Raw genomic sequence first — 26,401 nt, forward strand, 5'->3', positions numbered from 1 at the left:
TGTGTGTGTGTGTGTGTGTGTGTGTGTGTGTGTGTGTGTGTGTGTGTAAGAGAAAGAGAGAATCCCAGACATGGCCAGTGAATTGGCCTCTTGTGAGTTCCCATACTGTCTCCTTTCTCCTCATGGCAGCAACAGTCAAGCCTGTAGCAGTGCCCTTCGGAAACCAGCCATCTCTCTCGCAGACAGCACAGAACTCAGGTGAACAGGGATTATGGATGTCTGATCCTTAGGGCCTCCCCTGAAGGCCCACACTAGAGGGTGTTACCAGCACGGGAGCTCTATAGGAGAGGGTTGAATCAAGAGCCAGAACTCTTGGATTCTAGTCTCATGCAAGCCTGGTTAGCTCTTGGGCCATTAGGGAAACTAGAGGGAAAAGGTGGACATTCTAGGACCTAGTGATAACTTAGGTGGATGAGATCAATAGAGAGAGAAACTCCAGGCTGGGCAAAGGGGAAGTCAGTAATGCTGGCTTACCACTTTCCCACTATTTTTCCCATTCACTCCCCTTCCTTCTTTCCTCCCTTCTTCCCTCCCTCCAGACCACTGACTGTGGGGTTGAAGCACCCCAGCCCTTAGACACAGAGGAAAGTCTCCCAGACCCACACCTGTCAGACACATAGACTTACCTCCCATGGGTCAGCCAGTTTGCATCTCATTTCCCCAAACCACCAGGCCAAGAGCCGCAATGCCACGGTCCTCCAACCTGTCTCCTCTCCACCCCAGAGTGCTGCTCAGTGTCATGTACCTGATGGTGGAAAACATTCGCCTGGAGCGGGAGACAGACCCCAGTGGATGGAGGGCAGCCCGGGAAGCCTTCCGAACAGAGCTGAGTGAGGAGGAAGGAATGAGGAAGTGGGATGCACCATTGGCTTATGGAGGGAGAAGCAGATGGCCATGGCCGTGCTGTTTGAGTATCTCCCTGAGACTAATGCCTCCTCTTGTCATGGCATAGTCATGTTGTGATGTTACTTATCAGCAGAACTGGCTGCCACAGAGGGTGCTGAATTTGGTGTTTCAATCCTGCTCTGTCATTGCCTATGTGACCTTGGCTTAGTACCCTGACTCAGTTTCTTCACCTGTAAAATGAGATGAGTTGGACTAGGTGACCTCAGAGGTTCCTTCCAACTCTAAATCTATCTTCCTATGACCTATTTGCTGTTTTATCTTGAGCAAGTTGTTTATTTAACCTTTCTGTGCCTCTCTTTCCTCAGCTGTAAAGTAGGGATAGTGACCCCCCCCAGTCCTTCCATACCTACTGGGATACTAATGAGGATAGTTTATGATCTGTGAAATCTTTGAAATAGTCAGTGGGGGCACAAATGAAGTGGATTCTGTGAAATTTCATTAAGATTTTTTATAGGGAAAGCACTGAAGAGATGTAAGCTTCTTAACCGTTTTTATTACTACTAAGTTATTTGCATTTTGCCCTTGGTGAACAGCACTCTGCGTCTTAACCATTTTCACACTAAATAACTATGTCCATGCAGTTTAGTCATAAGCCTCCTTCCTGAGTGTGTGTGTGTGTGTGTGTGTGTTAGCAAACAGGGAGGGCTGCAAGTGGTGAGGGTTCCCCTTACAGGCTGTGCCTCTCAATACCCTCTTCTCACCAGGCCTCCCAGTGCACAGTGAGGAGCCATTTGTCCTCTTACTCTTCTCCATGATCACCAAATTCTGCAGTGGTCTTGCCCCTCACTTCCCCATGAAGAAGGTACTGCTCCTACTCTGGAAGGTGGTCCTGGTGAGTCATCCAGCCCACCCTGTCCCCTTCCTGCCTCATCAGACATGAGTGATGGAGCAGTTGCATTAACTCCCTGACTCCCCTTTTCTTCCCTCTAGGCTTCCTAAGCTTGGGTGGGAGGCAGCGGGATGCTGGGTCAAAGGAGAAAATTGTCACAGGATAAACAAAGACCTAAGGGTCACATAGGTCTCTCATAATGTACAGCAGTTTAGAGAATTTGTTGCACACTTCTCATTTTTGAGATGAAGGAGCTGAGCTTCACAGAGTTTTCCCACACTAATTTAGCCAGTTACGGGGAGGCCTTGGGTCCATTTTTTGACTCACTCTCCAGTCCACGGTTCTTTCTGCCACTCTTTTCTTATGGAATTAGAAGTAGAGAAAGAGATAATTTCATGTGTGGTGGTTAGAGGAAGCTTTTCCTTATGTAGCATGGAAAGGCAGGTAGAGGAAAGGAGAAAGGGAAGGTTTAGAAATGGAATATAATGTAGTTATTTTTAAAAGTTGGGGAAGGGGGGGATTCAACTAGGTGGCACAGTGAATAGAGCACCAGCCCTAGAGTCAGGAGGACTTGAGTCAAATCTAGCCTCAGACACTTGACACTTAACTAGCTGTGTGACCTTGGGCAAGTCACTTAACCCCAATTGCCTTGCCTTCCCCCCTCCAAAAAAAAAAGTTGGGGGAGGGGGTCCTAAAAATTGAGCATGCCTGGGATCTAGTCCTGGCCTCATTGCTAACTCATGTCACATGATCTTGATCAAGTCACTAACCTTCTATGAGCTTCCAGCATACTTTTTAAAAAATTCTATTAACTTTTTCTTCAATTAACAAAAATTCACCTTCTTTCTCTTCCATCCCCTCCCCCAACTGAAAAAGAAAAAATTTTTATAACAAATATGCACAGTCAAACAAAAAAAAAGAAATTGCTGCATTGACTTAGGAGTCCTCTATACCAATGAAATCATATGTCCAGTCTGTCTCCCTCTAGTGGAAAGAACATTAGACTTGGAGTCAGGGGAGGTCTAGGTTCAAATCCTGCCTCTGATATTTAATGTGACTAAACCTCTTTTAGCCTCAGTTTTCTTGTCAGAAAAATAGGGATAATAACACAATCTTTTGAAGTAGATGCTGTTGTCACCCCCATTTTACAGATGATGAAACTGAGTCTCAGTGAGATTAAGGGATTTGCCTAGGGTTCCATAGTTAGTATGGACCAGAGGCAGGATTATAAACTGAGAGGTCTTCCTGACTCTGAAATTAGACCTGGATCCACCACAGCAGGGATGTAATAGGCACTGGGAAGGCATGGAAAAGAACGCTTGTCCCTGTTCTCCAAGTCATATGGCAACATCAATAAGTATACTATAATGCAGTACAAATAGTATGCTATAGGTGGCATAACAGTGAAAAAGATGCTGATCTTGGAGTCATGGGTAAGACGAGTAACCTCCCTGAGCCTCAGTTTTCTCACCTGTAAGATGGGGGTGATAATAGCTTGTTCAGTCATGTATGACTCCTTGTGACCCCATTTGGGGTTTTCTTGGCACAGTTAATCCTCCAGATCATTTTACAGACGAGGAAGCTGAGACAAATAGTTAAGGGACTTTCCCTGGGTCACACAGCTAGTGAGTGTCTGAGGCCAGATCTGAACTCAAGAAAATGAGTCTTCCTGACTCAGCCCTATACTCTATCCACTGTGCCACCTAGCTGCCCCCATGATAATAGCACCTACTTTAAAAGAATGTATTGCATTATTAAAGCAGGAATAATATGCCTTTACGACTCATTTTCTTCAACTGTTGTGATGATCAGATTAGATAATGTAGAAAAAAGCATTTTGCAAACCTTAAAGTACTATATAAAAGTCAGTTATTAATATTGTTTCATTAATTCCACCTGACTTTTCCTATTCTAACTCTGTCTTACAATATAGAAATATTTTTTATCACAGGGATAATTTAGTGTTGGTTTTGAAACTATATATTCAGTGCTATAAAAAGGACATATCACTTATTGTTATTAGGCACACTGTATGTATGTATATATATACACACACACATATATATATATATATACATGTATATATATATATATACACCCACAACCACACCCTTACCTACTTACACACATACATCCCTCCAAAGACAAAGTTCTATATCAAGATTCACTGACTCCACAGTAAAGAAACATATAACTATGCACATCTACCTTACACTATTACTTACCTTCTCTACCTGGCCACATGGGGGAGCAGATTTACTAATGGCTATTCCTATCAGCAAGAGAGACCGATCCTCCACAATGCCACTAAGAGCCTTTCTGGCTTGGTTTAGGATGCCTGAATTCTGATCCTTGAAGGGGAGAACCAGACTTTTATCAGCTTGTTTGTCTAATGAGGCCCAGGCAGCCCCCATTTTGGCCTGTGTATGTGTCCTTCCCCTGAAGCTGTTATGCACTCTGAGATGGAAAAATAGTGTGATCTTAGATACAGTTTCTTCAGCTATAAAATGAGATAAGTTTGTACCACCTATTTCACAGGCCTGTTGTTAGCATGGGGCAGCTAGTTGGTGAAGTGGATAGAGCACTGGGCTTGGGGTCAGGAAGTCCTGAGTTCAAATCTGGCCTCAGACCCTTACTAAAGCCTGGGAAGTCACTTCACCCTGTTTACCTCAATTTTCTCATCTGTAAAATGAGCCAGAGAAAGAAGTGGTAAACCTGTCCAATGTCTTTGCCAAGAAAACCCCAAAAGGGTCACGAAGATTAAGGCACGACTGAAATGACTGAACAACAAAAGTCATTAAGATAAAGTTAGTTAACGCATGCAAAGTGCTATAGTAAAAATAATTAGAAACTAATATTTCTATGATGCTTTTAGTTTTACAAAGCATTTTTTCTCGCATCAGTTTGAAGCAGTACAAATATTATTATCCCCATTTTACAAATAAGGAAACTGAGGCTCAGGGAGTTTAAGGGACTGGTCCAAAGAGTCATAGCCATATAAATATAACATCAATTTAAATGTAATTACCAAGCAAGTTTAGTTGGCCATATTGATGTTCAATGTTGATCTTTTAATAAAACAGTTATAAGTAATTATGATTTTTAAAGCTATTATTAATCAGCATCTTAAACCCCAAGTTCCTAAGAACCAAGGTTAATACCCTGGTAATATGCCCCTTTTTCTTCTTCCTAGTTCCTATTGGGTTGTTGACTAAAGAGGGTGAAGCTTGCCTCTCATATCCATTGCCCTTCTCTCTCTCTCTCTCTCTCTCTCTCTCTCTCTTCCCTTTTCTCCTCCCCCTCTCCCCACTTCAGTTTACCCTGGGTGGTTTTGAGATCCTACAGGCCTTGAAGATACAGAAGAGGGCAGAATTTGGCCTTCCCCCGCTGGCAGAGGACAGCATCCAGGTGGTCCGAAGCATGAGGGCTGCCTCACCTCCCTCCTATACCCTGGACCTGGGGGAGTCACAGATGGCACCACAGTCCTCCAAACAGAGAGGCCGCCGGGGGCGGAAGGTGAGTGGCTGTCTCCTGAGTGATGCTGCTTTTGCACAGATGAACAAAGTCCAGACCTGGAAATGCCACCTGAAGCCAGATCCCCATCTGCAGCAGAGAAGGGGGAGAGGACAGTATGATCATTCTTGACCCAACCTGGCCTCCTCTGTGGAAGTCCCAGGGATTGGGGCCATCTCCTCAGAAGAGTTCTCAGTGTCCTATTGGGGCAGACAGTGTCATTATAGCATCAGTATAACACCAGGCTCTGGTGTTTTGACTTGCTTTGACCTGCCCCCCCTTGGGACTGGTTATTGAGTCCAGGCCCCACAAGGAATGTCCAGCCAGACTCTTAACTAAACACTGACCTACCTTAGGCTCTTGGTGTCCAACCCCCAAGAGTTCTGAGTTTCCACAGGCCCCACAGGGGCTACACAGGGCTTTGCAAAGCAAACCAGGAAAGAGAGTTTTTATGGACCTCTATCCCCAGGCCCTGGAGCTCCTGGAGTGTGGCCTCTTACTCTTGCCTCTGCTAACCCAGGCTTCCTCTGCTGGGTGTGTTTGTCTCCCCAGGCCCCTGAGGCTGGCTATATTTGACCAGGAATGGGAAAAGACCTACATTTATCAATAAAATAACAGAAGGCCCCAAAGGGATGTGTGTATCTTGTGGGGGGAGTAGATGCTTCAAGACACAGCATTCCTTTCAGGACCCTAGGTTGTCGGGGGCAGGCACTGTCCTTTATGCCTGAAGATGATGCTACTACCCCAGCTTACTTGCTTAGAGATTCCCCCCACCCCAAGCCTTGGGGAAGGTTTTAGAGTGAGTTATTTGCTCACTTTGTTAGCTTTGCAACTAGGAATATAGATTGCTGGCCCAGGTTTGAAGGCATATAAGGACTGAGGATCAGGCCATGGAACTGACCCATGCGTAACTCAAATCTCCTTTACACCATATTGAAACCAACTCAGTTAATTGGCTGGAACGGATAATAATCTGAATGCTCACATTAGGAAGGAATGTCTTTTACTCCACATGCCTTGCCTCCCCTCCCTGAATCCCTCAAAAAAAGCAATGTAGGGCATTGTCGAAGCTAACTTAAAATGACCTGTGGACCCTTCACTGTCATGGGGTGGGTAGAAGGGGCTTGTGGCTATGCCACTTGCCCCTCTTCTATTAGTGTGACCCATTGGGAGTTTCCTGTATTGGGACAGAGCCAAGGGGGTAAGGAATGGGAAATGGGGTCCTTGGAAAAGAAGAGTCACTTTGGAGGCGCTGGCATGGCCCTAAACCTCCCTCCCACCCCCTACGCGGCTCCTTGCAGCAGGGTCTGAAGGGAGGGGAACAGCTGCGGGATAAGGACTGTTCTTTGTGACTCCCATTCACCTCTGCCTTGGCCCAGCAGCTCCTCACAAAGCAGGACAGCCTGGACATCTACAATGAGAGAGATCTCTTCAAGAATGAGGAGCCTCCCCCGGAGGAGGAGGAGGAGGCAGGCGTCCTGGATGGAGAGCTTGACCTGCTGGAGCGGGGACCCCTGGTCCCACCGCGACCCTCCCAGGCCCCCACCACAGAGCGCGTGACTTTCCCCAAGGGTTTGCCCTGGGCCCCCAAGGTCAGGTGTGTTTGACCAGGAAGGGGAAGAGCCTGTGTGCCAGGTGCTCTGCCGAACATTTTACAGATATGATTTAATCCTCACAACATCCCCACGAGGTGTAGGTGCTACGATTATCTTTACTTTACAATCGGGGAAACCGAGGTAGACAAAGGTTAAGTGATTGCCCAGGGTCACATAGCTACAAAGTGTTTGAGGCTAGATTTGAACTCAGGTCTTCCTGACTCTAGGCCCAGCACTCTATCTACTCCCGCAGAAATGGGACAAGCTCCCATAGCAAAATAACAGAAGGCCTACATGAGACGTGCCTTCACTGGAGGGCATTCTCTAAAACAAAGTGAGCTTGACTGGGAGATAGGAATTCTGGGTTCTAAGTTTTCTGGAGCTGTTGACTGCCTTTTTCTATCTTCTCTACTCCCACTCTCTTCCCCACATTTCAGGGCGTGAGGACCTAGGCCCTTAAAGTCTCTCTGCCTTGCATATAGTAAGTGCTTAATTAATGCTTATTGGCAGAGTGTGGGACTTTTCCAGGAGGTCTACCCTGAACTCCAAAGGTTGGGTATGTTTGATCAGAAATGGGAAAAATTCCAACAAAAACAAGCTCAATGGAGAGCCAGAAATTCTGGGTTCTAATAGCCTTCTGGGCCACTTAGCTGCCCCTTTTTCTCTTCTCTAGTCCCCACTCCCCACGTCCCACATCTCAGGACCTAGGCATGAAGGCCTTTGAAGACTTTCTTTTGCAATATGCTTTTTTTTTTTTTGGAGGATGGAGGGCAGGGTAATTGGGGTTAAGTGACTTGCCCAAGGTCACATGACTAGTAAGTGTTAAGTGTCTGAGGCCAGATTTGAACTCAGGTCCTCCTGACTCCAGGGCTGGTGCTCTACTCACTGAGCCACCTAGCCACCCCAATATGCTTTTTTTAAATGTACCTGTTACCTAGTAAGTTAATAAATGCTTGTTGACTGGCTGACTGACTTTTCTGTCTATCTTTCTATCTGATTTCTTTGCTGTCCCCTCAGACAGAAGGACATTGAGCACTTCTTGGAGATTAGCAGGAACAAATTCATCGGCTTCACCCTGGGACAGTAAGTGCCTTTGCAATCTGGGGGAGGGATGATGGGGTATGTGAGAGTGTGTGGTGAGTTCTTGACATAAGGAGCAGACAAAATTAGAAAGTGCTGCCTGGCAGTCATGGGATGTCAGAATTGGAAGAGCCCTGTCTGCCCCTTTTCATTTTATAAGGAGAGAAACTGAGGCCCAGGGAAGTCTGGGTGCCTGGTTGAGGTCAGCCAGCTAGTCAGTGGCAGAACTAGGCCTTGAAGCCAGGCCCTCCCCACCGTTTTCCTATGTACTGTACTGAGAAAAGGCTGGACTTGGAGACCTCCTTCCCATCCCCTACCTCCCCTCTCTCCTTCCTTTCCAGAGCATCACTTAAGGAGTTCCATATATCTTAGGCTGAGCTTCTGGAATTCCAGAAGCTGTGCTACTGACTAGTTAGGACTCTGGACAAATCCCATAGCCTCTCTAAAGGCTGCATCTTCAAGCTGCATCATCCTATGATCCTGATCACTGACATCTATATAGCCATTTTATTTTTATTTTTTGGAGGGCGGAAGGCAAGGCAGTTGGGGTTAAGTGACTTGCCCAAGGTCACACAACTAGTAAACATGTCAAGTGCCTGAGGTCGGATTTGAACTCAGGTTGTCCTGACTCCAGGGTCAGTGCTCTATTCACTGTGCTACCTAGCCACCCCTATATAACCTTTTTACTTTTTTCTTGCCTTTTTTTTTTTGAGGGCAATTGGGGTTAAGTGATATATAACCTTTTTAAAAGAGACTTTTGTTCATATCTTTTGTTGGTACATCACCTAGATTCCCTTTTATATCCCTTCCCTCCCTCCTCTTAGAGAACTATCTCTTGTAAAAAGAATTTTAAAAAAGAAAAAAGGGAATAAAAATTCAGCAAAATGTAATTTCCAACCTATGGAAAGAATCTATATGCTGTCATATGCAATGTTACAATATATATCCCACATTATATGTAACATTTCATACCTTTGGACCCCCAGATCTGTAAGGAGGAAGGGCTATGGATGCAGCTTCTTAAGGTTTGCAAAGCACTTTGCTCATGACAATCCTAGGAGGGCACAAATGTCATTATTCCCATCTTACAGAGAAGAAAACCAATGCAATGCAAGATGCATTTACTAAGAGCCTGCTCTGTGCCCAGGCACTGTAAAAATGACCTTGTACCTCCTCTCAGGGAATTTGCATTCTTTTGTAAGCTTAAGATACTTAGGTAGGCAGCCAGGTGGCACAATAGAGAACTGGTCCTCTGGTCAGGAAGATCTGAGTTCAAATCCAACCCAAAATACTAGCTATGTGACTTTGTACAAGTCACTTAACCTCTGCTAGCCTCAGTTTCCTCATACGTAAAATAAGAATAATGACAGTGCCCACCTTGTAGGGTTATTTTGAGGATCAAATGAGATAACGTTGATGACATGCTTAGCACAGGGCCTGGCACAGTGAGTGCTAAATAAATGTTATTCTACTAGTGCTTGGTTACACGATTACTCAGTGTCAGAGCTGGGACGTGGACCCCATTCTTCTGATTCCAGACCAAGGGTTTCTGTCCATGGTGCTGGTGCTGCCAGATTTCACCTGGTAAACAGATCAGATTTCTTGTCCTGTACCACTGTAATTCCAAAGATGGGTCCCCCTATTTGGACTAGGGGTCCTTCTTGCTTCTGAGGTTCCCAGTCAAAGAAGACAAAAGGACCCGAGGCTAGGGACCTTTTTCAGGTGGGAAAGATGATGTGGAGTTGACGTTTCTAGCCAGAGACTAAGTGGGTCTTTTTCTCCTCCCCTCAAGCATCTCTAACATTGACCATCCTCTCAATGTCCCTTGTTTCCTTTGGCTACAACAGGGTCTTTGGAAGCTATGGGAGGTGTCTGAGATGATGAGAGAAGGAAGGAAGGGCCTGCGGCTCATGGGAAGGGAACTGGTCAGGAAGCTGGATTTTTCTTTGTGATTCTGGGTGAGGCCTTTAATCTGGGTGCCTTGGGTGTATTTACCTCCTGTAGGGACACAGACACATTGGTGGGATTGCCGAGGCCCATCCATGAAAGCGTGAAGACCTTGAAACAGGTAACCAAGCTTACTGTGCCAGGGTGGGGAAGTCGACTTGGTCATCAGGAATGTCCCAGAATCCTAACATCTCACTCTGACCACTCACCCAAGAAGATGAGATCAGGGCTCTCTCTGGGATCTATTAACTTTGTCCTTTTGAGAACAATCCAACATGATGAACATTTTCCTTTTTTCCCTTTTTCCTTTCCCCTCTCCTTCATTTCTTCTCCTTTCATTCCTTCCTCTCTATCTCCATCTCTTTAAGTAGGTTTATTTCAGCAAACAGTAGTAAGTTGGACTTGAAGTCAGGAAGGCCTGGGTTGCCAGATAATTACTATCTGGACAGCCTCGGGCAAATTAGTTAAGAGGCCTCAGTTTCCTCATCTGTAGAATGGATTGGATTTGATGACCTTGGACCTGTCCAACTCTAAATCTATGATCGTATCATCCATTTAAGGCTAGGTTGTGGTTAGCCATTGCTTGGGGCCACACATAGATGAACACCTTGGTCCTGTGCCAGTCCTAGTTGCACACAGTGTGCTAAGATTGCCCAAACCCTCTACTATGAAAGCAGGCCTCTCAAGCCCATGGCTCTAGGACAAGTGCATGCTCTATACTTTTCCTATGTTTTGGCTGAGCAGTATCTGCTTGGGTTTTGGAACACACCCTGGCCTAGATGTGGGTATAACTTTGCTCTCCACCATCACAGCAAAATCATTTTTGTCTCTCTCCCCATGTTCTAATTTCTACCTATCTCCCCAGCACAAGTACATCTCTATCTCTGACGTTCAGATCAAAAATGAAGAGGAGCTGGAGAAATGTCCCATGTCCCTGGTGAGACAAGAGGCCTGGTGCTTGTGGGGAAGGCAGAAGGCAGACACAGATGGGGTTTTGGAATTCTGTGCAGGCTCAGTGCTATCAAGGAAGAACAACCAGAATGTGGGGAAAGAGAAGACACCCTGTCCTCATTCTTCAAGCACCCTGTTTGCCAAGGCCCTGGTGCCACTTTTGTTGTCCTCAGTACAGAGACTGAACCTGGTTTGAGTCCCAAGAGCTATGTCCACAGGGCCCAGGAGTCCTGCATTGGGGGAGAGGACGGGTGTAGGATTGGCCACACTGTGGCCTCTCACTCCCATCTCTCCTCTCCCATCCCTCATCCTATAAAAGTGAAATGTCATATAGGGCAGCAAATATTTGTCACCAAGATGAAAAATGTTGGGGTAGTTGCATACTTTGGGCCAAGAAGGGGAAGGGGAAGACACCTTTCTACTCTCTGTTTCCTGCTTTTCTCCTCCTACCCCAAAGGATGTCTTATGGACATATCCCTGTCTCTTCTTCCTCTCTCTGCCCTTTGACACATTGCTCTTCTCTCCTCTTCCTCTTCTTCCTATTCCTCCTCCTCCTCTTCTTCTTCCTCTTCTTCTCTCCTCCTCTTTTTCCTCCTCCTCTTCCTCTTCTTCTCTCTTCCTCCTCCTCCAGTTCTCTCTTTTCCTTCCACTAGGTTCTTCTCTTCCTCTTCTCCTGCCTCCCCTCCCTTCAGCTCTGACAATGTAAGAGAGCTTTAGGCGTTCTGTCCTCATCACTGTGTGTCATAGTCTTGCCTGGGGCTCTGTGCTGAGCTCAGGTATATCCAGCTCATGGCACATCCCTCCCTGTGTCTAACGAAGCCTTGGCAGGAGCTTTGGTGGACTAACTCCTGGGTCCCTGGCTCTAATCCTCCTGGGTTTCAGCATAGGGATGCTGCATTGTTCTCCCCACCTGCAAAACAGCAAGAAAAATTCTGGGCCACCAGCCATGGGGATGGGAGGAATAGAGCCAAGCAACATTAGAGCTGTGAAGAATCCTAGAAACTCTCTTCATTTTACAGATTTGAAAAATGAGGCCCAGAGAGCTTACGAGGCCCATGGTGACACAGCTCATTAGACATAGCTGTGATCTGAACTCACATTTCTTATCTGCCCCCCAATTCAGTGCTCGTCTAGCACGAAGCCACACTGCCTCTCCTAAATTAGCCAGGAAGAAGCCCCAGGCAAATAGAAAGTGAGTGGTCTAGATATGCTGAATAATCTTTCTGCTTCCTGGCACAGGGAGAAGAAGAGGTACAGCAGACCCCGTGTGAAATCCTTTACCAGGCCATGCTGTATAATCTCCCACAGTACATGGTAGGTTAAGCAGCGTCCCCCTCTCCCAGGCCCTGACTTCACTCCTCTGCTCTGGGAAGCAGCCATAGGAACCGTTCAGGGCTGACTTCTCATTTAGGACCGTCTAGGATGAAACCACTGGACTCCAAAGGCTTCCCTGAAGAGTTGAGATGGTGCACAGTTAAGTGCACTTCTGTAGTCTGCATGAGTCATTCTAGTGCAGGCCAGCACAAACTGTGGCCCCCGGGCTTTGTTAAAAGGGGGAGCAGGCCTTTTTGGGAGGAAGAGAGCTCAGCTGAGAAGGCCTAGTCCTTTTCTAATGTTTCAGACTCATAGGAGTCCAAACTGTCCGAGCTGGTGGGGACCTTATGCATCATTTAGTTCAACTTCTTCATTTTATGGATGAGGAAACTTAGGTCGAAGAAGGCTTCATCCAAGATCTTACAGCTAGTTGGGGGCACAGCTGGCATAACTCAAAATCAGTTCTTCTGATCCTGAGAAGCCTTTCCAAATTTATTCAATGGAATTCGGAAAGACCACTCCATTGTCCTCTGTCAAAGGACAGACAACCACAGTGGAGTGAGTGTTTCCGTGTGCTAAGTCAGCTAATGGCCTTTCTGAATCCTAGACACTCTGGGACTCTTTAGTTGGGTCTGAATTCAGAGGAAGAAAGAGGGTAGATGGTAACAGGGCTTTGGGGGTTATTTTCTTTACCCATCTGATTCCTATGGTATTTTTTCCCTGTCTCCCTCAAATCTCCTTTCCTTCATCTTGGCAAGAAAATTCTTTAAGGACGTGAATCTTGGAAGCAGCTAAGTGTGTCAGTGGATACAGCCTTGGATCTTGGATACAGGAGGACCTGAGTTAAAATCCCTCCTGAGGCGCTGACTAACTGTGACTCTCCGCAAGTCACTATTTGCCTCAGTTTCCTCCCCTGTAAAACGGGAATAATAATAGCAGCCATTCACAGGTTTTTTAGAGGATCAAATGAAATACTATGCAAACCTTAAAGTGTAAATGCTGGTTCTTATTATCAATTATCCCAATTCTCAATTTAGTTATTAATTTGGGCGATTCTGTTCCGTTTGGAGCTCTCTCCCCTCCACAAATGTTAGTTCTTCAGAACATAGAAGATTATATCCATAAAGTGCTTAGCACAGTGCCCAGCACACATTGGACACTTAATAAATGCTCATTCCCTCCTCTCTGCCTCTGAAGACAGAAGAGGAATAAAAATAAAAATAGGAACGGGCAATTCTATAGAGCTTCAAGCCTTGCCAAGTATTCTCAACTTACTCTCTCATCCCAGAAACTGATGTTCAGAGAAATCAAATGGTTGGCCTGCCGAGTGCTGGGACAAACATGTCTGTACTGAGGCCTCCTGCCTCCCAGTCCTATGCTGTCTCCCCCATACCATGAGAATACTGAGGGAACCCCCTCCAAATGCAAAATGCTAAGAAACTGAAAACTGCTCAATGTCTCCACTTGAGTGAGATGGAAAGACGGGGAGCTGCCTTGGGTCTCTTCCAGCTCTGCATCTCTGGGGGTGGGGAATAGGGAACTGTGTCTTCTCCATTCACAGATTGCTCTGCTGAAGATTCTCTTGGCTGCAGCCCCAACTTCCAAGGCCAAGACAGATTCAATCAACATCCTGGCAGACGTCTTGCCCGAGGAGATGCCGTGAGTGTTCCCCTTGGGCTTGGCATTTGGGTACAAGCTGTTTTTTTGAGCACAGCAAATATGTATTACCCCTACCATATGCAAGGTGATAAGCAGTGATAGTGTAAAGTGTAGAAGAATGACCTTGGATCGGGAAGACCTGAGTTCATGGCCTACCTCTGGTCATCTATCTGCCCCTAGGCAAGTCATTTTTATTGACCTGGGGCTCAGGCAATTCATTAAGCTAGGTGGCACAGTGGAGTGCCAGGCCTGGAGGTAGGAAAGAACAGAGTTCAAATTGACCTCAGACACTTACTGACTATAAGACCCCGGGCAAATCACTTAACCCTGTTTGCCTCAGTTTTCTCATCTGTAAAATAAGCTGGAGAAGGAAATGGCAAACCACTCCAGTACCTCTGCAAAGAAAACCCCAAACGGGGTCATGATGAGTTGGACACGACTGAAATGACTGAACAGCAACATTATGTATCTAACAAGTCATTCAGCCTTGGCTTAAAGAGCTTAAGCAAAGGAGAAGTCATTCTCCTCAGACAGCACCTTCTACTTTTAGGCAGCTTTAATTGGCAGGAAGTTTTCCCTCATATTAAGCATAAATTTACCTCCTTCCAACCTCCATTATTTGACACTGCTTTTGCCAAGTGGAATGAGTGTGATTCCTCTTCCACATGATGATGGTTAGTCAGACGCTTGAAGATGGCCACCATGGTTTCCCTGAATCTTGTCTTCTCTTGCTAAGCAACCCTTGTTTCTATAGTTGATCATCATATAACATGAACTCAACGCCCTTCACTATCCTGGATTCTATCCTCTGGACATGCTAACTTATCAGTGTCCTTCCCAAAATGTGAGGCCTACAACAGAATGTTAAACTCAGATGTGATCTGATAAGGGCAGAGTACAGAGGGACAATCACTTCCTTTCCTCTGTGCCTCTCTTAATATACATCTAATATTGGCTTACCAGGCAACTAGGTGGCTCAGTGGACAGTCTGGAGTAAGGGAGACTCATCTTTATGAGTTCAAATCCGGCCTCAGATATTTACTAGCTGTGTGACCCTGGGTAAGTCACTTAACCCAGTTTGCCTCAGTTTCTTCGTCTATAAAAGGAGCTGAAGAAGGAAATGGCAAACCACTCCAGTATCTTTCCCAAGCAAACCCCAAAAGGAGTCATGAAGAGTTGGACGCAATTGAAAAACAACTAAACAACATCAAAATTGGCTTAACTTTCTTGACTGATTTGGGCTGTTGCTACAAATAGCCTATAAATGTAACAATAACCTCTCACACTGTTGCTACAAATAGCCTATAAATATAATCATCTCTCCTAGTGTTGATACAAATAACCCAAATATAATAATAACCCCTCTCACTGTTGTTGCAAATAACCTACAATACAATTTAGAATTTGATTACAACAATAAACAAGCCATGTTTTACTATATTCCAGGCACTCAATAGTTGCTAGGGATACAAAGATGAAATTCTTTAACAAGCTTCACCCTCAAGGAGCTTACACTCTATCAGGAGAAACCTTGTGTACATAAATAAGTAGGTACAAGGTAAATTCATTGGGCAAGAGGATCAGGAAGGACTTCATAGACAAGGTGGAACTTGAGAGCAATGGTGCAATGGTAACAGTTGGCCATTGCTTATGACAATCTTGGATGAAATAGTTCACACATTTTTAACACTTGACAAATAGTGAACGCTTGAGGCTCAGAGGAATAAGTGACTTCGTCACAGCCATACTTTGAAAATGAAAGGGCCTCTGATCTCTTGAATATACATCCATTATACTTTCCCCGTTATACTACAGTGTGGTAGAAAAGGAGATTCTGATAAATCCAAAGGAGGAGAGCCTATTTCTGGATGGGGGGATCAGGGAAAGTTTCATGGAGAAAGTGGTTTCTGAACTGGGTCTTGGAGATGAAAAGGATTTCAATGGCAGTGATTAGAAGGGAGAGAATTCCTAGTTGTTGTTTTATAAAATAACTTATTTTTAGTTTTTAACATTCACTTCCATAAGATTTTGAGTTTTAAAATTTTTCTGCCTTGGACACAATAAATACAGAATTAATGAATGAATGAATGGAAAGAATTCTGCCCCCTAATTCTATTTGGTGTTTTAAAAAACCCAACTTTTTTCTTGTGTACATTAACAGTTATCAACAGATACAAATATTTCAAGATAGAAAGAAAAGAAGATTGAATAAGAAAGTGTAAACTTCTGCTATGTGAGGTGTTTTTTTTTTAAGTTGTACACACACACACACACGAAGGATGTTCCAAATTTTGGTGCATTTTTGGGATACTATGTACCTAATGTTTAACAAAGTGGTAGTAAAACTGTTCTTTTTGTAGCTCTTTCTGTACTACTTTTTTTTTCTTCTCAGCACTTAAAAATATTTTATTAATTTTTTTTTCTTATATCTATCACTTTTAATAACCCTTCTTCTCCCACTCACTCCCAAATAGAAGCCTCCTCTTGTAACAAATAAATATATATAGTCCAGCAAAGCAAGTCAACACATTGGCCATATCTGAGAACATATAGCATGTTCTCTCTCTCTTTTTCTCTTTCCCTCTTTCCCCCTTCCCCCCTTTCCTTCTCTCTCTCTCCCCCCTTTCCCTCTCTCCCTCTCTTTCTTTCTCTTCCCTTCCTCCCTCTCCCCTTTCTCCTTCTCCCTCCCTCCCTTTCCCTTTCCTCCTCTTCCCTCCTTTTCTTCTTCTTTCTCTCTCCCATCACTTTTGGTGGGGGATGTTTCATCCTCACACTTTTGAAGTCACTGCTTATTGGTCATGCTTTGGCCAGAGGGCTTAGGTCTTTCAGCTCATCTGGTCTTGTGATGCCTTCCCTGGTACATGAAATGACTGCTTAGCTAGTTTCTGGTTCAGAACCCCAGGCTCTGGCAGTTGGCCTGGCTTCCCAGAGTGCTGTCCCCTCCCAGGTGCTGCCCTCTTTTTGGACAGCACTGAAGTGTAGGCTACATATCCTGACAGGCCCCTCTCTCTAGGGATAAGGGATTGAGAAGTTCTGGGCTGCATCTGTTGCACCTGTCTTCATCACTCCCATCCCCTGTTGAAGAACTCTGTGTCGAATCCCTAGAACAGCAGAGGGCCCACATGCAGCCACCTAAGGAATATAGACCTTCCCTTCAGGTTCCTGACTACTTCTTCCAGGATTGACAGCCTAGCCTGGCACTGAGGGGCACCAGGCCACTGCAACCCAACTGCTGCCCTGCTCTGAGACTTATCTGGCCCTTTGTTCACATACGTAGCAGAGTAAATGTCAGCTGGCTTGACTGACCCCACACAAGTATCCTCTTCTCTAACCCAGGTAGGGTAGGTCATAGATTCAGAGCTGGAAGTACTTTAATATGTAAAAACAAAGAGCCTGGAGCTGAAGGGAAGTCAGGGGTGATTCTCACTGTAGACAATGAAACTGAGGCCCAGGGAGGTTAAAGGAGTTGCCAAAAGTCCTATGTTGTAAGAGGCAGAACTGAAATCAGAACCCAGGCTTTCTGCCCCACAGTGCCATGCTCCACTGTGTCATGTGGCTGGAATCTATCTAGTCTCACTGTTTGGCTTTGTCTCCAAACCCATTATTAACACTCCTCATGAGAGAGAGACCTGAGCTACCTTACATCCCCCCAGAGGTAACCTGGACCCTCGAGGGAGGCCCACAGCACCCAGGTCATCCTCAGGGGAAATGTCATTTGCCATGAGAGCAAGAACATAGAACCTTGTTTCACATATGTTTGCCCATTGAGAGGAAGCTGGACATTCATTCTAGCTCCTTCCTTGGGCTTGGGCATGGAGTGTCCCACAATTTCCTTAAATAGCTAGGGATTGAGGTAACAAGTGAATGTGTTTTATTTCATAGGACCTTTCACTGGATGTGGGAATCAGGAGACCTGGGCTCAAATCCTGGCTCCAACACTTAACTGGTTGCAGGTAGACGGGCAATTCAGATTGCCTTACCTCTGGATGAGAGTTTCCCCGATCTGTAAAATGGGAATAATACCTGCCTAACTCAGCCCTAAAGGGCAATCATAAGGAAAGCACTTTCAAATCTAAAAGCGCTATATTAATGTGGGTTATTAATTTGTATTATTCCATAGCATGGGGTTGGGCTTCTTGTGAGTGTCATTACTTCCTCAGTTCAAATTCCTGAGTCTTCAAGACTCACCAGCTGGGTCCCATTGCTGCATTTTTAGAATCATTCGTGGTTCTATGGTACAGTTTACCAAGCACCTTTCTCACAATCACCTTGTGAGTTATAGACAGTACAAGTATTATTATTCCCATTTTACAGGTAAAGAAACTGAGACTCAAAGAGGTTATCTGATGTGCTCAGGGCTACAGAGCTAGTAATTGGCTGAGCCAGAACTGAAACCCCAGATGCAGGATTCAAGTCCAGGAAGCTGCGGCCCCCCAGGTGCTTCCTCCTCTTCAGCCTCTTCCCTTTTCTTCTCTTCCATTCCAGTATCACCGTGCTTCAGAGCATGAAGCTGGGCATCGATGTGAACAGACACAAGGAGATCATTGTAAAGAGTGTCTCTGCTGTGCTGCTCCTGCTGCTGAAGCACTTCAAACTCAATCACATCTACCAGGTGAGCTGCTGAGAGCCCCTGGTCCCCCCCTGGGAGAGGCCTGCAGCCATCGAAGCTATGCTAAAGAGAAACTGAGGCACAGCATTCTGAGCATGCTCAGCTTATCAGTATGGCTAGCAAACACCAATAAATCGGATCCAAGGCTCCTCAGTGGTCAAGGACACCCCCGATAGACAGAGCAGCTCCTTTATAGCATTTATACAGTGACTGTGGAGATGCATTTTACTCCTGATTAGTTGGTGTGGTGCTGCATCCCATAACTAATATTCTCTGCAAAGTCTCATGGTGGACAAACATCTTATCACCACATTAACTCATCTTTCCCCATGGTCAGCAACGGCCAATGGATTAGAATTTTTATAGCTGGACTTTAGTCATAGGAATAGTGAAGTTAAATTCTTAGAAATTTTACTAATAAGGCCTATAAAATCAAGTCTGAATTTATTAGGAAACATTGCAAACATTGGTTCTGATTAGATAGAATTCTCAATTATTTAATTTTTAAATTTAACAATAGGCAACTGAAGTTACAGGCTTATGAGAACTCAAATTCACATAATGAGGGGGCCAACCAATGCATAGTACACTGATCATAACAAATTGACTAAGCCTTACTAAAATAATACCAAATAAAGTGGGATATCAATTAGCCTCCTCCCCTTATAGAGGCCACGACAAGAACTTGCATAAAGACACTCAGCCAAACTGAGTTGCTTTCCTTCCTTTCCTGTCCTCGCCTAGGTTACCCAGGTTATCTAGGTTATCCCTTAGTCAATTAACAAGACATAAAGAGCATTTATTAAGTTCTTACTGTGTGTCAGGTGCTGTGCTAAGAGTTACAAACAAAAAACCAAAGTGATTCATGTCTTTGGGAGCTTACGTTTTAGAGGAGGCAATAACACATACATAAATCTGTTCGTACAAGATAAATACAGAGCTGGGAAAGGTGGCCTTGAGGGAGAAGTTAATAGCAGCTGGAAACATAGGGAGAGGCCTCCTGGAGGATGCTGTATTTGAGATGAGGCTTAAAAGAAACCAGGAATTCTATGAGGTTAAGAGGAGGAGTGTTCAAAGCATGGGGGATAGTGAGTCATGTGTGAGGAGTAACCCACAGGCCAGTGTGGCTGGATTGTAACGTTTGTGGAGGGGGGCGTCAAAAGCTGAGAAAGGAAGCTAGGGGCTAGCTAGGTTGTAAAGGAGCTGCAGATTCCAGAAAAGTCTATATTTGATCCTATAGGTAATGGAGAATCATAGAAGTTTCTGGAGTTGGGAATGGGTAGATGTGTGGAATGTAGTCAGACTTGTGCTTTAGGAATAACACTTGGGTGACTCAGTAGGATAGATTCAAATGGGGAGAGATTTCAGGTAGGAAGACCATTTAAATAAGATATTGCAATTGTCTAGGCAAGAGATGATAAGGCCTGAACTTGGGTGGTGGCTATATGAGGGAAAAAAAGGGAACTAGACACGATTTCTCATAGTGTGAACAGGGTGGAAAACAAGACTTCCTGGCCTGCATTAGGACATTGCCTGATAAACTGGGAAATCAGGTCCCTTTTTCCTTTGGGATATTAGAACAAAACTGTGGCTGGTGGGGGGGAGGTCTAAGAGCACGGAGGAAACAGGTGGGGATAGGGGGGTATTTGAATGTGTGTGTGTGTGTGTGTGTGTGTGTGTGTGTGTTTCTCTTGGGCTTGACTTTATCAACCCTCGACTATGTAGTAGACTGTTTCCCACAGGGTATCTTGACCTCTCGATGTACCCCAAAGAAATATACAGTGTTGGGAAGTCCTGGGTTAACTGAGTCTTCTTCGGTTTTTAGCCAGAAGAGTAATAATAATGCTTATAGTAGCTGAGTTTTATTGAACTTTCAAGGTTTACCAAGCAGTTTACATATATTATCTGTATGTCTGAGCCTCACTACAACCCTTTGAGGTAGGTCTTGCTATTATCTTCATCTTATAGCAGGGAAACCTGAGGCTCAAAGAGAGAATCAGTGGTTTGTCCAAGGTCACATGTCTGAGGCAGGATTCAAACCCAGATTCTTCTGATTTTGATTCCACTGTTCTATTTGCTGAGTCAGGCAGCTTCTCATGGTAGAGGGAGGAGGTGGTTATGACTGTGAGGGAAAGTAGGCAGAGGATAAAGGAACCCCAAAATGGGGTCAGGAGAAGTAGGACATGACTAAAACAGCTGAACAGCAACAAAGTGTGAAGGAAAGAATACTTGTTCTAGAATCAGACAACTTAAGTTGGAATCCTGCGGCTAACATTTCCTAGCTATGTTACCCTGAGTGAATGGGAAGGAAGGAAGGAAGGAAACAAGGATTTATTGAACACCTACTGTGTTCCAGACATAGAGCTAAGCACTTTTGACAGCTATCTCATTTAATCCTCACAACCCTGCAAGGGGAAGTTATTAATTTCCATTTTACAGTTGAAGAAAGTGAGGCAGAGGTCAAGTGACTTGCCCAGGGTCACACAGGAAATATCTGAAGTCAGATTTGAACTCAGATCTTCCTGACTCCAAGCCCAAGGCTCTATCCATTTTTCTGCCAGCTGCTTCTCTCAAAACAAACTCCCCTGAGCCTTAGCTTACTTATCTATGAAATAGGGATAATAATATTTGCAAGACCTACCTCCTGGGGTGGTTGAGAGAAAAGCATGCTCTAGACAGCCAGTCAGTCAACAAGCTACTTGGCAAGTGCCTTCCCTGTGCCAGGCTCTGTGCTAAGCCCTGAGGATACAAAGGCAAATAGAACCTGCGCTCTCAAGGAGTTCAAAGTCCAGTGGGGTAGACAGTATGCAAACAAAGAGGCATAAGTGAGCTGGAGATATAGATGGGGGCAAATAGAAATTAATCCACTAAGCTTATGAGGGAGCAAGAAAGGCTGCTTGCCGGAGGGGGTTCTTAGCTGAGATCTGGAGGAAAACAGGGAAGCACGAGATGGAGATGAGGCAAGAGAGTTTTCCTGGCATCAGGGACAGTCAGAGAAAAGACCAGGCTGAGGGTGTCCATGTAAGGAACAGCAAGGGGGCCAGAGTTATTGGACTGTAGAGTATATGGACGGGTGTGAGTGTCAGAAAACTGGAAAGGGAGGAGGGAGGAGTCAGGTTATGAAGGGCTTTAGATGTCAAACAGGATTCTATATTTGATCTTGGGGGAGGTAATAAGAAGTCATTGACATTTATTGAATTGGAGGGGAGCCAGGCAGGGTGACATGATCAGAAACCTTCACGTGTTATATCCACGTGAACTACAATTATTGTATGGTTGGGAGGATAGACAAATTGATAACTGGATAGGCAGTGACTCCAATAGGGCTTCTCTTTGTATCTTGACAAATTCAGGGTACATGACAGCTCCTTCTTCGCAGACCCAGTGAGCCACCAAACTCAACCATAAAAGTTTCCATAGAAGAGAGATATGGTGGGAAACAACACAGCTATGCCCCATCTCTTCCCCTATACATAGCTCAGCAGAGCATAAACTAGAAGACCTAAGCTTGCTGTGGTCACCACCCTCCCTTTGGTGGTGACTCTAGAGAAGGGAGGGATTTCTAGTAGCGGGAATCATAGTAACATGTTCCCTTCCCATTAAGCTTAAGCTGCATCTTCCACTGTCCAGGGTCAGGGAGATGACTGTCCTGCTGTACTCTGCCCACTTCGGTCCCCATCTGGATGACCAGTTCTGGCTACCACATTTTTAGGAAGGATATTGACCAGCTGGAGAACATCCAGAGGATGGTGAGGGGATGGAAGGGCATGTCTGACAAGGATCAAAGGAAGGAATTGGAGTTGTTTAGCCTGGAGAAGAGAGGGCTTGGAGAGGAGGGGAGGAAGAAGAGAACCTGATAACTGTCTTCAAGTATTTTAAAGGGCTATCATGTGAAAGAAGAATTAGGGTCAGCTGAGTGGCACAGTGGATAGAGAACTGACCCTGGAGTCAGGACAACCTGAGTTCAGATTTGGCCTCTGATACTAGCCATGTGGCCCTGGGCAAGTCCCTTAACCCTGATTGCTTCCAAAATAAGCACAAGAAAGAAGAATTAGACTTTCTCTGCTTAGAGTGGTGGAGTGGGTGAAAGCTTCAGAGAAGCAGATTTTGGCTTGATATAAGGAAGAAAGAACTTCTAAAAATTAGAGATGTCCAAAAGTGGGAGGGGCTGCTTAGGGAGTAAGTGGGTTTCCTTCACTGGAAGTCTTCAGGCAGAAACTACGTGACAATTTATTAGGTATACTTGGGTTAGAATTCATTTTCAATGGGGTGGCTAGGTGGCACAGTGAATAGAGGACCTGAGTTCGAATCCAGCCTCAGACACTTGACATACTTACTAGCTGTGTGACTTTGGGCAAGTCACTTAACCTCAATTGCCCTCCAAAAAATAAAAAAAAAATTTTTTTTTCGAGTATCAGTAGGGCCCTTGAGGTCCCTCCCCACTCTGAGAGTCTATAACTGAGCTCATTCCTGCTCTGTCTCTGGCATGAGACCAGTGTAGGGGGACCTTTCCAATGACACCACTAAAAAAACTTTTCAGGGAAGACTTAGAACTTTGACTTATAACACAATTGGGATTAAGTGACTTATAGAACTATATATAGAACTTATAGAAATATATGTATTTTGGACGATGGGTGATTCAATATAATGTTTGTTAGTTTGGGCACCAGATCTTGGCTCTGCCAATAATCACCTGTGCAACTTTGGGCCTCAGTTTCCTGCTCTGTAGAAAAAGGGAGTTGGACTTGATGATGACTAAGATCCCTTTCAGCTTTAACATTCAACAAAGAATGACTGTTCCCCTCCCCCCATCCTCCCAAGGTGCGCTACTATATTATTTCCTGTTTGTCCTTTACATCCCCAACATTTATTAGAACAGTTCCTGGTGCATATTGGTTGCCTTGTAAATATTTGTTGATGACCTCTGCCCCTCCTTGACTCTCTGCCCTCAGCATATCTTTGGGCCCTGAGTCTATCCAGTTTCAGAATCCCTGATACCTTTCCCATTCCTGGCTGCCTCCTGAGATCATGAGCACTCACAGCTCACTCTGTTTGAGGTTGTGCTTTTGGTTCCTCTGGTTCCTGGTAACTGAGTAGCAACCCCTTCCTAGGGTACTTCCTTTCATTCCCTCTATATTGATGGCAGTTTTTGGGGCTGGAGTGCACCTGTCCTGGCTAAATCTGGAATAGTAGGGCCATTATGGACCAGACATTTAGTGCTGTGAAAGATAGCTCTTCCTATGGGATTCCTTTTGGATTAAGAAAAAACACATCACTTCATAATTATCTTGGTTTAAAAAAATTGATGTTTTTTTTGCAAGCATCTCACTATCAGACAGATCTGTCTAGCTACTAAGTCACATTTCACTTTTTGTATAGACTCTACTTATTACACAGTTGTATGTATAGTAGGGGGTTGAAGAATTCTAGCCCCATTTCACAGATTGGGAAACTGATACCTAGAGAGAAAAATTCCAGGATAGGGTAAAAAGTTGAGTTGCCCCAGATGTTACAGCCCTGAAGGGAAGACACGTAGTGTGTGTAGTGTTACAGTGCTAGATTCAGAGTTGGAGGCCCTGGATCACTTATCACTTACTGGTTGTGTGACCCTGGGCAAGTCAGTTTACTTCTCTAAATCTTACTTTCCTGATCACTAAAATGGGAATAGTAATATCTATAGTAGTTACCTCGCTGGGTTGTTGTGAGGAAAGTCCTTTGTGAATTGTAGAGTACTATTATGGGAAATGGGAAATGGAAGCTTAGTGCTGCGGATGTCACTGGAAAACAGGAAGGATTCATGAATTCCCTCCTTGTTCTTATGTGTGTTTTCTCCCAGTCCTCATCCTACCTGCCCAGTAGCCAAATTCCCACACAACTGCCTTTGGTTCTTTTGATTTAGTTTGAATATGTGTCTCAACACCTGGTGTTTGCCAATTGTATTCCCCTGATCCTGAAGTTCTTCAATCAAAATATCTTATCCTACATCACAGCCAAAAACAGGTAACTGAGTGAATGGATGAAAAAGTATTTAAACTTATTCTTGTTCTTAATAATTTAGAATGTTTAATTTGTGAAATGAAAAATTATAATTAAAATAATAGATTATAAGTTTTATGTGTAGAATGTTAATTTTTCATTGGTTTTAATAATTAATAGTGGTTAAGTCTGCTATGTCAAAAGTACTGTGCTAAGTACAAATTTAAAAAAAAGACAGTTTCTCCTGTAAGAAGCACTTCTAATAGGGGGAGACAACATATGGAGGGGGTTTCAGTTGCAAGGTATTTGATAATGTTTCTTCTTTAGAATCCAGAGACTTGTTACCCATGGTCTGGACACCTTGTGTAATAGAATGTGGTGGTGCATGCCCTGGACAAAAGTAGGGTGGAGGTAGAGTTGGTATTTTGGAAATTGAATAGAATTTTCTTTGTTTCTCATTTCCTGAAGACCTGCCTTCACTCCAGGTTCCCAGTCCTGGGTGGACACTGCTGATTCAGCTAAATGAGCTGTCACCTTTGAAAATTGACGGATGGAAATTTAGGTGTTAACTCTTCCCAGACACATTTGTGTTGTAATGGGCCACTTTCAGAGACCTAAGAGCTTTCAAAACTTAAATGAAACTCTAATTGTGAATTTTAATAGGTAACTCGGAAGGATTTTTGGGGGGGACAGAAGTGGCCTTCTCATAAGCTGACCCTAGAAGAGGGTTGAGTAGAAGAACATACAACCAGCAGTTAGATTAAGAAGGCAGTGCCTTGATGGGTAGGGATGGAAGAAACTGGGTGGGTGGGTACTGGGAGTGTTGGGGTAGGAAGTAGAGAACAGAGTTCTAGATCTCTTAGCTTTAATTCCAGTTCTGAATGGGTATATATTGTTAGGGATTCTTTAATCCCCAAAGCCAGAAGTTTTTGCAAAAGTATAACCGTATCTGTGCATCTGCTCCTTCCTGATATAAAGGAAGACAATATAACATAATCATAAGACTTTCATTTGAATCTTGGCTTCGTCATGTACTTTGACCTTGAGCAAATGACTTTCTTACTCTAAGCCTTGGTTTCCTCATCTGGGAAGTGTGAGAGCTGGATGAAATTATATCCAAGGAGGAAATCCTAGAACGTTTGAGTCATTCCAGCACCTCAGCTAAATGCCTGGACCCCAGGAGCAGGAGAGGCCTAGAAATTCTTTTCTGGTCCTGCTCCTACCATTTTCTCTCTCTCTCTGTGGCCAGAGCAGGCCCTTAAGGTTAAAAGGCAAGAGCAGCTGTTCTTCAAACAATGTGATCCAAGTGCTTAGTTATGGCAGAAACCGGCTTGCTTCTCACTTGTGAATCATGGGAGTTATATGAATGAACATCTATGGGTTTTGAGGAGGTGTTTTTAAAACAAAGGAAGTGTTTTAGATTAAAAGGAATGGTTAGAGTTAGGCACTGATTACAAGAAAAATGCATGACTGCCAAAGGAGTGTGGAGGAGGAGTAGGGCCTAGATATCTACCCCCCTCTCTTTGTAGTGCCTAAAATTTCACCATTACCACCAAAGGCTTTTTGTTTTCTAAGGGTTCTCTAGAAAGGACTTTTTTGCATTCGGGAAGGGACACTGATCGAAATCACGATCTGGTTCTGGATCTGGGCTCAACCACTTAACTAGTTCTGTAACTTCAAGAAAGTCATAAAGTGATAGAATTCTAGGGCAAGAGAGGATTTTAGGGGTCATGCACACTGTGTATCATAGCATCAAGAGAAGAAGAGATTAAGAAACTGAGGCCCAAGGTCACATAGTATATTACTATCACACTCAGGTCTCCTGACTCTGGGAGTTGTATACTTTCTACTTCAAGAATGAAAGAACAGGGGCAGCTAGGTGGCGCAGTGAATAGAGCACCAGCCCTGGAGTCAGTCTGGCTTCAGACACTTAACACACAAAAAAACTAGCCGTGTGACCTTGGGCAAGTCGCTTAACCCCAATTGCCCTCCAAAGAGCAAAAAAAAAAAAAAAAAAAA

General features: G+C 44.5%; 1 protein-coding gene across 1 annotated transcript in view; it reads left to right on the forward strand.

Annotated features, from left to right (window-relative positions):
• The window catches only part of STRIP2 (striatin interacting protein 2), an 82,005-nt gene that overhangs the window by 19,534 nt on the left and 36,070 nt on the right, over nt 1-26,401 (forward strand). The window contains exons 6-17 of the mRNA XM_069087202.1: nt 130-198; nt 724-830; nt 1,611-1,738; nt 5,051-5,251; nt 6,631-6,845; nt 7,861-7,926; nt 9,928-9,991; nt 10,736-10,807; nt 12,061-12,135; nt 13,697-13,794; nt 18,280-18,406; nt 24,306-24,406. Of these exons, the coding sequence (XP_068943303.1) occupies nt 130-198; nt 724-830; nt 1,611-1,738; nt 5,051-5,251; nt 6,631-6,845; nt 7,861-7,926; nt 9,928-9,991; nt 10,736-10,807; nt 12,061-12,135; nt 13,697-13,794; nt 18,280-18,406; nt 24,306-24,406 (1,323 nt within the window). The remainder of the gene's footprint in view (nt 1-129; nt 199-723; nt 831-1,610; nt 1,739-5,050; nt 5,252-6,630; nt 6,846-7,860; nt 7,927-9,927; nt 9,992-10,735; nt 10,808-12,060; nt 12,136-13,696; nt 13,795-18,279; nt 18,407-24,305; nt 24,407-26,401) is intronic.

The sequence above is a fragment of the Petaurus breviceps genome, unplaced genomic scaffold, assembly GCF_028583685.1.
Source record: "Petaurus breviceps papuanus isolate PSGF00001 unplaced genomic scaffold, PetGlider_PUasm1.0 181, whole genome shotgun sequence".
NCBI classification, from domain to species: Eukaryota; Metazoa; Chordata; class Mammalia; order Diprotodontia; family Petauridae; genus Petaurus; species Petaurus breviceps.